Below are 16,039 nucleotides of genomic sequence, written 5' to 3' on the forward strand. Positions count from 1 at the left end.
GCTGTGGTGCTCCAAATTGTGGGCAGGGGCCTCCTGTTTGCTTGAATTCTCCTTGAGATGTGTGGAGATCTTGATTGGAGTCCACCTCAGGCAAACGGAGTTGATTGGACATCATTTAGAGAGGCACACATCTCACAATTCACACTGCATTAAAGGTCAAAAACCAAGCCATGAAGTCCAAGGAACTCTGTGTAAGACCACCACGATCAAATTGTGGTGAGGTGCAGATCAGGGCAAGCGATTGAGAATGGGATGTCTTATTATGTGTGATTCGTATCTTGAGGAAATATGGTGTGTATAAAGCGTTCTGCCCCTTGGAAGTTTCCACATTTTATTGTTATACAGGGTGGGCCACAGTCTTTGGAGGAGGCCGTAGCCACTTCACGACCAGAAAAATGGCGTTTGGTGTGCGGTGTCAGGAACACAAATAGTGGGCCCAATTTTTTTCGAATCAACTGTGAATACCGTGGTATATCTGGACATCTTTGAACAGTTTTACGACCAACTGACACCAGAAGAAAAAATGCACTGCTTTTTCCAACACGATGGGGCAACATGCCACACCTCACGCGAGTCATTGGCACGGGTTCATGAACTGTTTACAGAGGAGCAAACTGTGAGCAAGGGGATATGGCCACCACGTTCCCCGGACTTGTCCACATGAAATTTTTATCTGTGGGGAAATTTAAAGCAGGAAGTCTACGCCAACAATCTACATTCCCTGGATGAACTCAAGGAAAACATCACGGACACCATCCACAGCATCACTGCTGAAGAGCTGCAAGCAGTATCAGCCAACATGCTCTGATGTGCCCAAATCATTCTTGATTTGCTTTGTTCAAATGGCTTGAATAATGTCTCTGTCTCAGGTTCACTCTCTGGTATTTCTGATCATAAGCTTATCGAATGTAACTTTAGCATTATTACCACTACCTCTGTCAACAAAAAGTCTGTCTGCTATCGCAACATTAGGATTGTTAATACTGATGTGTTTGCTGCTTCCCTTCTGTCTTCGTCTCTTTTTGAACTGCATAGTCTTTCCTCTCCTGACAGCATGGTCAAGGGCCTATTTGATGGTATCCATCCATCCATCCATTTTCCAACCCGCTGAATCCAAACACAGGGTCACGGGGGTCTGCTGGAGCCAATCCCAGGCAACACAGGGCACAAGGCAGGAACCAATTCCGGGCAGGGTGCCAACCCACCGCAGGACACACACAAACACATCCACACACCAAGCACACACTAGGGCCAATTTAGAATCGCCAATCCACCTAACCAGCATGTCTTTGGACGGTGGGAGGAAACCGACGCAGACTTGGGGAGAACATGCAAACTCCATGCAGGGAGAACCCGGGAAGCGAACACAGGTCTCCCAACTGCGAGGCAGCAGCGCTACCCACTGCGCCACCGTGCCGCCCATTTGACGTTATTTTTTCTTAAATACAAAGAAACAATATATCATTTTTTGTAGGCTATGAAATCTAGATAATTGACAAGGGACAAGAAAAACGGAAGAATTGTCACCTTTAAACAAAAACTGGCCCTGCTTGTGTGTCTGATTTAGAATTGCAGGTATGCGAAAGCCTAAGGCACAAAGGGCAACGTCAATGTGTTCTTACAGACGCCTTCATTTCTTTAGAGTGTGATGTATGGCTGCGACATGTTTTGTTCCCAAACAGAAGATACTGGGCACTGTCTAGTCAAAATGTACAAGGCAAAACAGAAACACCTAATAATCGGTATGCTGACAATTGCATTCTCCTTCAGTGTCATTTTACATTTACATCATTTAGCAGACGCTCTTATCCAGAGCGACTTACAACAGTGTTTGTTAGTTTTTTCGCATACCCCTTGGGGTCAGAGCGCAGGGTCAGCCATTGTACAGTGCCCCCTGGAGCAATTACAGGTTAAGGGCCTTGCTCAAGGGCCCAGCAGAGTAGGATCTCTTTTGGCAGTGACGGGGATTCGAACCGGCAACCTTCGGGATACCAGCGCAGATCCTTAGCCTCAGAGCCACCACTCCGCCTAGTGTCAAGCTTATATGATTGCACTACACAGTTTACTTCATCTTATTAGGCCACAAGTATGGTATGTTGGACCACTTAAGGCTACTCTGACGTGCAGACTGGACAGGAGTAAGGGAGGCTCTATATGTGGGTGAAGATATTGCATGGCACACAAAGGCCAGGCAAAAAAAATGGCCGATGCTCGTTTCTTTTTAAAGTAGCAATTCTCTCTCCTTAAGCTTTATTACAGGCAGAATACAGCCATCAGATTTAAGGCTCAATAACATAAAAGAATAATAAATATATATACAGTGCATCCAGAAAGTATTCACAGCGCATCACTTTTTCCACATTTTGTTATGTTACAGCCTTATTCCAAAATGGATCAATTTAATTGCCCCCATTGGCAAAAGCAGGCAGCAGCCACTTGAGATGCGGTAAAGATAAAGATAGAAAACTCCAATAGAGTATCCTATTAATGGTGACATTTACATGGACTGCTGAATATCCATCTGATCGTATGTTTTGTTTTTGTTTGAGCATCACGATTGTTATAAATAACTGTTCTTTGGTTTTTACCTTCTTTTGTGACTGTGCTTAGCCATTACTATTGTAAAGCACGTTAAGCTACTTCCATGTATCAAAAGTAAATGCTGTTGTTGTAAGGCTTTATACTACACCCACAGTCAATACAAATACAAATGATCAATAAAAATCACAAATGAACACCTCACATTGAACATGTTCAAGCTAACACATCTTTTATTCAGAACATGTAAGACAAATTTTAAATACAAAAACAAAAGGTGTTTAAAAAAAAACTACTTTATTATGACCTCAAACAAATATACAGTTGTTGCAGAAAACAAAAAAGTAAGCAAAGTTAAACTACAGGACAGGAGACTGGACCCCAAAGCAATCTTTTAGATCTTCAAAGGTTATTTTTTGCCTGACTTCTTAATACCACCAGAAGCTGTAAAGAGAGAAGGGAAAAGTTAATCCTGTCTCTTAAAAGTTTCTAATATGTTGTCTTACAAAAACCTAAAGAACATATTAGAGAGTTTTCTTTTTTATATTTTATAAACTGTTTCTTTAAACATTTGATTTTCATAATACAGGAAAAGTATGGAACAAAAACCACTTTGATAGTTAAGATTTACCCAGAATTATATCCAACAAACACTCTTCATACCTCAAATTCTGAAGTGCATACAACACTAAGTTTGAACTAAACTTCTTTTACTTCTTCAAACATAAACCTTTCTTCAAATGAAACTTTTTTCTGCACTTCTTTAACAGTGACACCTCAATATTATTTGGCTTTGCTAAAGTCAAGTTCCTTCACAGCTCTGGTCTGGATTAAATGGGTAAGAGCTGGATCACATAAACACATTAAAGCGATCAGCAATAAATGTTTCAAATAGACCTAAGAAAATTTGTACAAATACATTGACTTGAGCAGCTTTTACTTGACACTATCAGGAGATTTGGATACAATTAATTTGGAGTTGCAAGAGTTTGGTTAGAGAGCTGAATTCCACTAAGAGCTCGATATGATCTTGCAAGGCATGTTATTGAAGCAACCAGTAAACAACAAAATGCTGGTATATTTTTTTATTTTTAAATTCACAGACATAAACAGAACAAAAAAAAAATCTAAAACCCTACAAGTAAAAATATACACTTTGAAAAAGTGAATGATAATCTACTTTTATAGTACCCTAGGTTCTTGTCTATAAGCCGGACTCATGTATAAGCCGGAGACCAAAAATCATACGAATTTTTAAAATAAAATTGTATCATAGATAAGCCGGACTCATGGATAAGCCGAACGTACTATAACCTATAACTAATAGAAGGGAGGGAGGTCAGTGGTCTCACTCGCACCCATTTAATTTCTTTAAGGGGGGAGAGAGTGTGAGATATTGGCGTCTCTCTCACTCCCCGTATGGCGCGGTTGGAGCGGCCGGAGCGCGTTCTTTCTGCTCTGGGCGTCGCCGAGTCAACACGCGCGCGTAGCGGTCATTTAAATTGTGATTTTATATGTAAGCATATTTAAATATATATCGCGGATTTTTTGCTGGTTCGCGGATTTTTGAGGACAATGGGTCTTTTAATTTCTGGTACATGCTTCCTCAGTTGGTTTGCCCAGTTGATTTCATACAAGGGACGCAGATGGCAGAGATGGCAGATGGCTGAGAAGCTATCCAGCTTACTTTCTCTCTCTCTCTCTCTCTCTCTTGCGCTGACGTAGGGGGGTGTGAGCAAGGGGGCTGTTCGCACACCTAGACGATACGGACGCTCGTCTAAAAATGCTGAAAGATTATCTTCACGTTGCTATCTTTTGTAAAGCTGATTCCTGAAAAGACATGCTGCACAGTGCTTCGCATACTTAAAAGCTCGAAGGGCACGTATTGATTTTTGACTGAAAAACAAACTCTGTCTCTCTCTATGTCTCTCTCTCTTCCTGCTCCTGACGGAGGGGGTGTGAGCTGCCGCCTTCAACAGCTTTGTGCCGCGGTGCTTCGCATACTTAAAAGCCAAACAGACATATTGATTTGTTTGCTTCACTCCTTTGAAGAGGAAGATATGTTTGCATTCTTTTAATTGTGAGACGGAACTGTCATCTCTGTCTTGTCATGGAGCACAGTTTAAACTTTTGAAAGAGAGACAAATGTTTGTTTGCAGTGTTTGAATAACGTTCCTGTCTCTCTACAACCTCCTGTGTTTCTGCGCAAATCTGTGACCCAAGCATGACAATATAAAAATAACCATATAAACATATGGTTTCTATTTTGCGGGTGGCTCTGGAACGCAACCCCCGCGATGGAGGAGGGATTACTGTATAAGCCGGACTTATGTATAAGCCGATATTCTATTTTTTCATTTTCACAACTTTTTTCCTTAGATAAGCCGCGGCTTATAGACAAGAACTTAGGGTATATTTGATTAGCCTCATCTTAGTCATAGTGACCCTAGGTGATGGATTGATTTCTTAGAACTAAAGCAAAATGCAAGGCTTACTAAGAGGTCCTTTTCCTGCAGCTTTCGCCTTCATCTCAGTCATTTTTTTCTGTTCTTCTTTTTGCTTTTGTTTGAAAGCGGCATCTGCCTAAATTGGAAATCAGCAATTATAAACATTTTTGCTATTTAATCAGCTTTACTTCATGATTAACTTTCATATTAAAATACTACTTGCATTATCAAAACACAATTACAGTTTAGTCAGTCCTTTCCATATGCTAGTAAATTTTAGCCGGGTCTACAGTTTGTTTTCACAGCACAATCTGAAGGACAAAGCATTATGTTCAGTTCAGGATCACATAGTTAAAACATTAACTAAAATGAGTCTGTTGTGCTTAAGACAGTTTTTGTTATTTAAACAGGTGAGAAAAATATTGAAATGTAGTACTATAACTTTAACCCTTTTGGTTTTCTGGTGTGTCTTGTATTCTCATGCCAAAGTAACCTACTAAATTCAGTAGGCCTAATTCTCAGACAAAGAACAAATATTTCATTTTACAGATATTTTTTTTTTTTTTAAAAATGTGACTTTATTTAAAAGGAAAAGAAACTACACAACTTAATAAATTCATGAAATGGTGATGTGTTGGTTATTACTCACAACCCTATCCACTACAACCGCCCTGGTTTTTTCTTTAACTACGCTAAAGCAAAGCTTTAATAAAGATTACTCCATTCAAAAAGCCACTTTCACAAATTGCAAACCTGCAGAAAGCCAGAGCCCATCTCAGTATCACTGCTCAGCACAGTAATTTTGTTGTAGTGCAAATCCATGTACTCCACCATACTCACTACACTTGGAATATTAAACACTGTCAATTGACCAAATATATACATTGGATGGACAAAAATGAAAAATCAAGGAAGACTAAGTTGACTATACAATATACTCAATGGAAGAGATCAGGCTAGAATTGTAATTCAAGAACTATCTCAAAATCAATATGGATATACCATTCCTCATAACAACAGTAAGCTGCCATACCTATATTTAATACAAGACTAAATGACACAAACATCTGACTGTCAAATAGCCGATGATTTAAGATTACTAAGAAACTAATTATTGAGTTTGTAAGGGGAGGAATCTCAATTTTCAACGTCAGAGTAAGTTTGAAAGAAGCTGTTTTATAGGTAAGGCTTTGGTGGCATGTGTTGCATTTTCAGAATAACTGCCACTTTAAGTAAAACAAAGTCTAAAAAAATGTGATACAGGTGGAGCAAAACAAACATGCATGCCCTGTTCTGATTTTCCAGAAATGTTTATTTTACAATATCTTAATCAAAAATAAATGTGTTTTGCCCATGGTCAGCATATGACTGGATGGCTTGATGTATGAATTATGTGACAAGAGTAAAGCAAGATTATTTTCATTGACTTTTGTTTGCTGCTGACCAGGTTTGGTCACCTTAGACGCTCATTCTATCATAAAGTCTGTTATCTCCGTCATCCATGAAAACATGAGATTAAAACTTTCTCTCAGCCATCACTACAAACCACATGCAGTAAATAAAATAAAAAAAAATATTTTGGATATACTATTCCTTTAAGTTTATCTGAGTTGGTACAAACATTTGAATGGTCTGCCATGACCTTTTCTCACTGGGGTATAAATATGGGGTCATTAATCACACAATTGGCAATACCCGAGAACATACAAATAATGTGAGACAAACAGTTGTTGAGCTACACAAATTAGGAAATATCTATAAGAAAATACCTATATAGTTAAAAATGCCCATTTGTATAGTATGTGGAATAATTAATAAGTTTATAGCAATTTACGATAATAAAACCCAGAGTGAAGGAGGACATGTGTCTAAACAGACCCCCACGCCCAGTGAGGAGGGTGGTTGGAGTGATGAAAAAAAAAAATCATCAAGAATGAAAACTGGAAAATTGCAGAAATTAGTTGCCAGGAAAAAAAAAATGCTTCTATGGTAATTACACAACAAACTCGTGCGCCTACAGTTTCTTAAATATTACTGAAATTTTAATGGGACGGAGTTCTATGGTTAGATAAAACAAAAATAGATCTTTTTAGCAATAAACACAAGAGTTTCAGTAATTCCTTTCTCTCATTTTACATTCAATGAATCCGAGTAGACAATCACAAAACTTTGACAAGAAAATGGACAATATTATTGCCTTTTCCTCTTCTGTAATAAGTTGACATTTTTAAAAGGTATATTTAACATACACACTAATATTTATCTGTAGTTCTCCATTTACAATGGTCCAAAGGTTTATATCTGAATAATTTAACAAATCTGCCAATGTTTCTTTAAAAATATTAATATCTACTTCAAGAACAAAGTCTGAAAAACTGCAAATCATAGAATCGTAATTAATACAACAGCAAATATTTTTGTCAAGAATTTAAGAACTTCAGAATGTTATAAACAGATACCTCATCTTCATCCTTTGACTGTTTCTTGGGCTGTTTGAGGGGCTTTTTCTTACCACCTAATGGAAAGAAAAACTACTCATTAAGGGGAGAAAAATCTATACATTCATTTTAAGACAGGATCATAAACAAACTTAAACCAGAATGTGTCCACAAATTCTGACTGTCCTCCCATCATCCTGGGGAGAAATTAATGTTTTAATTAACCATCACAATAGTCATTCTACCCTTATTACAATTGTGGCCAAGAGTATTGGTACCGTTCCACTATCTAAAACAGTGGTATGAGTTTCTCTTTAATGAGTTAGAAACTGCCAAAAGTAACTTGTCATACACCATTCATTATTCCATATTCAATACAGAGACACTTGGCTTTTGATTTTTTGAATTAACATGTTAAAAAAAATAAAATAAAAGAATGCACAGAAGAATATTGGGACATCTGAGAAGTAAGTGCATTGTAGTGATATTCCATGCTAACAAATCTCTTTACTTAGTGTCACTGGTGTCTACAATCTTATAATCACTCATTCAGCCTACTTGAATGGAGGCAAAGGAAAATTAATCCAAGACTGAACAGAAGGATGGTTCTTTTTCCACCATTCAAACTCAATAAAACATCAAGACAGATTCAGGCTGACCTCCAGGTCAAAATACAATATTTTTAAGTTTCTCCATCTATCCATATTACTAACCGAGAATGCTAAACCGGATGGACGCAGGGACATCCGGCCATGGGCCGTAGCCACAAAAAGATGTACTGCGCAGGCGCCCCAAGAAATGAGGGGCTGCGAGAGGCGAACAAGACCACAGAAAAAAGGGGTCAAAGAAATGAGGCGCCAAGAGCACAGAAAAAAGGAAAAAGCATAGAAAAAAGTAGTCAAAAGCAGGCGCCGCACGAAACCCATTGCACACGAAACTAGCAAACAAATTAAAAAAGAAGACGCTCGCGCACAACAGCAAGGCACCCCCCCCCCCCTACAGGCACCGGACGGGACACACACCAAGAGGGGGATTTAACAAGCCCCTGGAACACAAAAAAAAAGAACACAAAAGCACCCCACACACCCTACAAGCAACGGACGGGACACACACAAAGAGGGGGATTCAACAAGCCCCTGGAACACAAAAAGAAAGAAGACGCTCGCGCAACAAAAATCATCACCCCCCCCCCCCCATCAATAAGAAGTGACACCCAAAGCCACATATCTAAAAGAAACGTCCATATTACACATACGTCATCTCAACACCTTCACACTAGGCAGCATAGGTGGATCTCCTTACAATAAAGCACTATTAACCGTTCAACTGCAGAAAAGGCTCCATATTAACAGTGAGTGCGATCCTCCTTATTACTTATCCATATTTCGCACGCTGAGGAACAAGCAAGACATGAATACACAGTCATGGGTACAAAACGATTCGGATCGGATAACGGGACCCAAACACACGAACACGAATGAAACAAGAAAATACACGGCGGCGCATACAACGCGCAAAGGAAACTCCGGGAGAAAAAATGTCTCGGATCAAAAAACGCAAAGCTCAAGTGACCCCGTTACAGAGACGTGCCCAAATGGACAGACACAATGAACGTAGACGCATACAGCGCGCATCTCAAAGTGCTACATCGAAACAAGCACGATTTCAAAAGAAAGAGCTCGCGTCTCAGACATACAAAAAAGGGAGCGAAGAGACAGAATAAATGAACGCAGACGTGTACAACGCGCATATGACCTGCCACAAAACAAGCAAGCAAGACTCCAAAAGCAGAGAACTCAACTGACCGACATACAAAAGTAAAAAATAGCGCGTCACAAATAATGGACATGCAACAACGCGGCACTCAAACGCCACAAGCAAAACATGCCCGTCGCGGACATCAACACCAGACACCTGCTAAACGATTACGCCAGTTGGCTGACAACGCCTTCAATAATGAGTCCACTATTGAGGAAAATTCATTGGGATTAATGACCCGGACGGATGACCACAACACAACCTTACCCTTAAAAACGGAACAATAATCACGCTATTAACAAACCTTAACACTAAACAGGGTTTATGCAATGGCACACGTTTAGTCGTCAACACCATGACACACAATGTTATTCAAGCAACAGTTCTTACAGAATCACATGCTAACAATACTGTTCTCATTCCTAGAATTGACCTTACGAGTTCTGACCTAGAATTACCTTTTACATTGAAACGCCGACAGTTCCCCATTAAACCTGCATTTGCCATGACCATCAACAAATCACAAGGACAAACCATGGACAAGGTTGGCATCTACCTCTCTGAACCCGTTTTTGGACATGGACAACTTTATGTTGCCTTCTCACGTGTTCGACGTTCATCTGACGTTAAAGTTATAAATGATCCATGCCAAGGAAGACTCATTCAAAGACAAGACACCATCTTTACTACTAATGTTGTATACAAAGAAATATTCCAATAAAACATTACTCTATGCCAAACACTCTATTTTTTATTTATATAGGCATCATCCAAACCTACACACTATTCTATTTCTAATTCATACATCTCACTCTTTGTCATGCCCCAACGCCAGGGGTTGGCGAGCGAAGCGAGCAGGGGGCGGAGCCCCCTAGTCACTGTCTAAAAGAAAGTGGGCTCCATGGTAGAAGACCCAGGGTTGGAGTGTATATATTTTATACCAAAAGCAGTTTAGGCAGTCATTCACAAGTGGTCAGCATTTCACTGTGTGTTTGCTGTTATGACATAAATTGAATCTAAATCTGCAGAAAAGGTGCAAAGAAGAATTTGCATTAAATTTGATGTGCCTCCATGAGGAAAATTCCTTTTCATCACACTGTCTTAAAGTGGTTTGATTAATTAGAGTCCACTGGTAGTGTAAAACACATGTTCGTTGGACCAATTACAACGGTAGGAGGAATATAAATTTTTTTTTTTTACAAGTTTGAGACATATGTTGAATTGGCAAATGAAAAAGCATGATGTCTCCGGTGGGTTGGCACCCTGCCCAGGATTGTTTCCTGCCTTGTGCCCTGTGTTGGCTGGGATTGGCTCCAGCAGACCCCCGTGGCCCTGTGTTCGGATTCAGCGGGTTGGAAAATGGATGGATGGAAAAGCATGATGTGCTGAACTATCCAAAAACTCAATAAGAAAAATTCATTGTTAATGATGGAGCTCATTTAAAACATTTATTAGTTATTTAAGACGAGGTGAAAAAATGGCACCAATTCATTTTTTGACTATTTTATATCCTGCACTATTAATCAACTCGACTAGGTAAAGTGATCATTCAAATACCATTTCAAAAATCATCACATCCTAATGTTGCATCCCAACAACTGATTTCACTCAACTTTACAAAAGCTTACACTAATCATTTACACTGGCAGTGATATACCTCAGGAATCTGGTACCTGTTTTGTATGATAATTATTGTTTCACTAACAACACATTTGCATTAATATTTGCATTGTCTCCCTTTGGTCATTCAACCTAGATGTAGTACGTATATTAAAATCAAACAGCAGAGCAGGTTGTTTTCCCTGTTGATATTCTGATCACACTTAAACTATTGAATGCAAGGGGCTTGAAATCTAACATTTACTTCTGGTACCATAATTAATTAAATTCTGGTACTGCACCGTTTTGTAAATTGTTTATTGGGCATATTTTCAGTACTCGTACACCTCACAACCATAATCTATCTCTCTCATATACTAGGGGGCTTTGCCCCCTGCTCGCTTCGCTCGCCAACCCCCGTGTTTGGTTTTCCGGATACACACTTTTTTAAGATTATTTTTTCTTTGAATTTTTGCTATTTTATTAGTTTCACTTTTATTTCAGAACTTCTGTAAAAACAGTATTTGTAATCTTACGAGTCCCAATATGGTGAATCTTTTTAATGAGGTCAGGATAGGTTTCTCCGTTTGGAATTTCAGCATAGACAAATTGATCTACTGTACATCATCAGCAGTTAATCATTTTTTTTTTTTTAACAAAGTAAAAAAGTAAGTAGAGTTCTGCAGTGGACTCCTGTCTGTGAAGTCGTGCTATTTTCCTTTCACAGTTCCAAAAGTACATGGGGTTACCAAGGTGATACTCCAGCTTTTCTCTAGGTTTTTGTACAAGGGCTAGACAGAATGTTTTTGACTCCTGGGGTAAATTTAGCTTTTTAAATAAGCAGACAGATAAATATATATACATTAACAAAGTAACCAATAAATGCATGTGCAGTAAACTCCGTTTTTGAAATTCTCAAGATTCTTTATTTGTCACATGCATAGTTATACAGGACAAGCAGCAGTGAAATGCATCCTGATCCACTTATCAAAAACTGTGCAAAGTTAGAAGAATATCAGTTAGATTAACAAAAAGTCATAGATTGAAAGATAGCAGTATAGTAGAACATAATAAATAAGTACAATTATGTGAATAAAGTAGAATTAAGTGTTAAGGTGCAATAGTGTAGTAATTATTGTGCAAAACCAAAGTTAGACTGGTGCATAGTTAAATGAGGCAGTTTGTTTGTTTGCGCTACTGCGATCTTTACTTTCTTTTGTATATTTTCTAATTTTCCTACTTTCATATCCTTTAACTTTCTCCACATGTGTATAGCGCCAACGGTTTTTTTTTTTTTTGAGCCTTTCTAATTTCCCTGGTTTCATAGTCTCTAACCTGCTCTGCATGTGTTTAGCGCCAACGTTTGTAAACATCTTTATGAAGTTCTACTTTGTCATTTACTCACTGTCATTTAATTCTGAGCCAGATTGGACCTGCTTTTTTTTCCAATTCCACTTGTTCCGGGCGGATAATTACTTTCCTTATTTTCTAAATTTGCACCTCGATTATTCTTTTTTGTTCTTTTTTCTGTCTAACGCATTTGAGTCTCTTTTCTCCACGCTGCTTTCTTCTTCGCTTATATGTTGACATTTAATTTATAACATACTGTCCTTATACGCTTTATATGCGCTGAGAGCCCTGGATCTGTGTGTGCTCAAATCCATCACAAGGGGGGGGGGGGGGGGGGGGGGGGGGGGGGGGTATGATTTCCAAGAAATCAAATACTTTTTTAAAACTTTTTAGAAATTAATTAATCCACCCATCTCATTAGGTGAGGTGTTTTGTTGAAATTAAACGAATGAGTAAATAATTTTTTAAAAAGTTATATGGTTGATAGAGTGTTATGTTCTTTTTTGTTGTCATGCTCTTGTTTGAATAGGATATTTTGTTGAAATTAAACAAATTAGTAAATTACTATTAAAAAAAATTATATGGTTGTTAGACCATTGTGTTCTTTCGTGTTGTCATGCTCATGTTTGGATAGGCCTATTGGCGCATGTGCACCGTTGCGCGCAACATTTGTGTATTTTAACCACTTCCGAGGATAGTGGGGGTCACGAGTCACTGGCACGGTTATTTTGGGGGTCGTGAGCTGAAAAGTTTGGGAACCCCTGCTGTAGACCTTTCACTCTTGCTAATACCCGTCTGTCACAAATTACTCTTGACACTCTTCTCCACCCATTCCAACCTACCAGCTATAGATCACAATGTCACAAATGACACATTTACTCCTTTTTTATTTTTCTTTTAACATCTTTTCTGATCACCAAATAAATCGCAACTGTGCATCAACACTTCCATAAAATTGCCATCGTTTTATGTTGTCTGCTGTCGAAATTTTATTTTTTTTACTAAAAAAATATGTGATTTAGCCGGGGTTGTCCATATCTTTTGTATGCAATTGTAAAGTAATTGATGGGTTACAACATCTCGAAACATTCTATGTAAATCAAATTACAATTTTTACCATAAATGCCTGAGACACGACCGGATAAAAATAAAACAGTAGGTGACAGATTTAGGGTAAAGGCCTGTTGCGGAGAAGATAGATTAATTAAAACGATTCCGAATTAAGGGGCCAAATACATATTCACTTACAACTTTGATATGACACAATGTTTAAAACTGAACTAGAAATTATATGAGATGCGCTATTTATATTTTGCATGTTTAAAAACTGCAAAAGCACAAACATCTGCCGACTAAAAACAGCAAAAGGACAAACATCTGCGGAAACATGCTTTTTATTATTATTAAAACCGCATTATCCAAAATGGATTTAATTAGCCCGTCATTTACAGCGCATTTCACTACTGCATTATAAGTAATAAAATAAATACTGTTTATAAACGTGCTTAATGGTATGGCACATGTATAAACTGGGGGATTAAAAATTATATATTTTTTTCGGATCAGTCCTATTCTCACTTTTCCTTTCAGTTAAAAATAAAAAAAACAAAAATATATAGATAGAAAATTTCTCAAACTACTCACCTTCTCTCCCAGACATGTCTGCAGTCTAAGCTCTTAGCGCCACACCGTTAGGACCCAACGCCATCACCGGAAATAGCTGTCTTTTACACGCGCCTAATTCTCATGCATTAATTAAAATATTTCGAATGATGCGGTGTTTAGCACTGCTGCTCTAATCTCACAGCTCTGTGCATGTCTGTCTTGGGTCCAGGTTGGGCTTCTGCTTGGTTTGCCGTACATTTATAGATTCCGTTAATGACAGATGAATTATTCTGAAAACTGAACATGAGTGACTGATTTTTTTTAAATAAAATATTTATTGACAAGTTTATAAGTACAACAATACATATACAATAAGAACAACCGATTATCGGTAATGAAAATTGAACTTAGACTGTGCATACACAGACATTATGTATATAATAAATTAGCATTATTAAAAATTCAAATAAATTATTAACAGTGATTTTATGTAAAGGATATGTTTAGCTGTTTTGCTGTTTATTGACCTTGGCATTTTTTTTCTAGTTATTTAAAGGGGTTCTACATCAAAAGAGAACAATCTAAAGTTAGATTTTAAGCTTATGCCTCTGGCTTTTTGACTATGATATTCTTTCAAGAGACAAAGTCATTTTAATGTGTTATCAAAAACTAATATTATGCCATTAAGTATGCAAAATAAAAAACACACTTTCAGAAATCTCTATGAGTTTATAAAAACATTCAAACAACAGAGCAGCAGCTTCTGACCAAAAGACTTTTGAGTGGGCACATCTATAAAATAAACGACTACTGGTTTTGTCTTCTTTTTTGCAGAATGAATAAGCGGGAGCACATCATTAGAAAATGTACTTAGCCACCTACTACAATGACAATAAGAGTTATGGATTTTACAATACATTGCCTTGACTTTATCGGGGACATCTGAGATAATTCAGGTATTAGGCTTATTTTTGAGTGACTGTGTACTGAGATGGACTTCAGTTTTACACAGAGATAGATGGTCCTAGCCCTGCTTCGCATACTGCAGATAGCCTACATAACTGTCCCCACTCTCAGCGACACTGTAATGTAATAAGTTGTTTCAGAAAAAGAACAAATGTATTAAATATTTGTTTGCATTTTAAAGTCAATTTTCCTTTTTTTATAATTTGGTTTAATGAACATTGAACTATGTAGATAGATAGATAGATAGATAGATAGATAGATAGATAGATAGATAGATAGATAGATAGATAGATAGATAGATAGATAGATAGATAGATAGATAGATACTTTATTAATCCCAAGGGGAAATTCACATACTCCAGCAGCACCTTACTGATACAAAAACCAATATTAAATTAAAGATTGATAATAATGCAGGTAAAAACAGACAATAACTTTATATATTGTTAACGTTTACCCCACCGGGTGGAACTGAAGAATCGCATAGTTTGGGGGAGGAACGATCTTCTCAGTCTGTCAGTGGAGCAGGACAGTGACAGCAGTCTGTCGCTGAAACTGCTCTTCTGTCTAGAGATGACACTGTTTAGTGGATGCAGTGGTTTTTCCATAATTGATAGGGTTAGTGATAAATGTAGTGATAAACTCCTCAGATCGATAGACAGTTATTTTCTTCTAGTATGGCATATATTCCTCAGTTGAGGTAGGGTGAATACTATAGCCTCACTGCCCTAGTTACCTTTTTTGAATCCTGACATGGACACTGTGTACCATTTGTATGTGATTTCTGAGTCACCGTAGGTTTGAACATTAGAACAACTGTGACAAGAATGGTGCATTTAGATCAACAAAGCCTATCAATCCTAATCCAAAATAACATCAAGGTGAGTTTAAAAGGTAAAGTTTTTAAATGTCCAGGGCTGATTCCATGTTGTATGTAATACTACCAGGTATAACCACTGGTCCCCTACTGCTCTACCACTGTACTTGGTAACTTTTATTCCATTTGTCTATAGTCCTCTTTCTAAAGTGTATGCAAAAGTTACTCTTAATTTATCATTTGTTGGGGAACTGCAGTGTTGTTGCACTATCGTAGATATGCAGCTTAGATTGATTGATGACTCTGATTGACCCAGTGTGAGTATGCAGTGGAATGGCTCTCTGTCTAGACTGAGTTCTTTACTTGTATCCAATAAGTGCTTGCTTGATGCAAATTTAACAGTTTCAAAATACCAACAGATAAATATTGCTGCATGCATTTTAAATGTATTGTACTCTTCTATATTTACTAATTTTTTCATATTAGAAATGCATTGGTGTTCTTATTATTTATGTAATATA

At 37.8% G+C, this 16,039-nt stretch overlaps 1 protein-coding gene across 1 annotated transcript; it reads right to left on the minus strand.

Moving 5' to 3' along the window:
• Window positions 1-2,818: 2,818 nt before the first annotated feature.
• Window positions 2,819-13,869, minus strand: tma7 (translation machinery associated 7 homolog). The gene is made up of 4 exons (XM_028825193.2): window positions 13,775-13,869; window positions 7,445-7,500; window positions 5,034-5,121; window positions 2,819-2,982 (listed from the first exon to the last, which is right to left on the minus strand). Exons 1-4 carry the CDS (start codon window positions 13,788-13,790, stop codon window positions 2,948-2,950), a joined length of 195 nt encoding a protein of 64 aa, XP_028681026.1. The 5' UTR covers window positions 13,791-13,869; the 3' UTR covers window positions 2,819-2,947.
• Between the last annotated feature and the right edge of the window lie 2,170 nt (window positions 13,870-16,039).

This window comes from Erpetoichthys calabaricus, chromosome 18, assembly GCF_900747795.2.
Source record: "Erpetoichthys calabaricus chromosome 18, fErpCal1.3, whole genome shotgun sequence".
NCBI classification, from domain to species: Eukaryota; Metazoa; Chordata; class Cladistia; order Polypteriformes; family Polypteridae; genus Erpetoichthys; species Erpetoichthys calabaricus.

What these genes read in the sequence shown, in the direction of transcription:
- tma7 (XM_028825193.2), bottom strand. An exon ending in AGTCAAAGGATGAAGATGAG is followed by an intron (nt 5,122 to 7,444) that starts GTATCTGTTTAT and finishes TTTCCAATTTAG; the next exon opens with GCAGATGCCGCTTTCAAACA. An exon ending in TGCAGGAAAAGGACCTCTTA is followed by an intron (nt 2,983 to 5,033) that starts GTAAGCCTTGCA and finishes CTCTCTTTACAG; the next exon opens with CTTCTGGTGGTATTAAGAAG.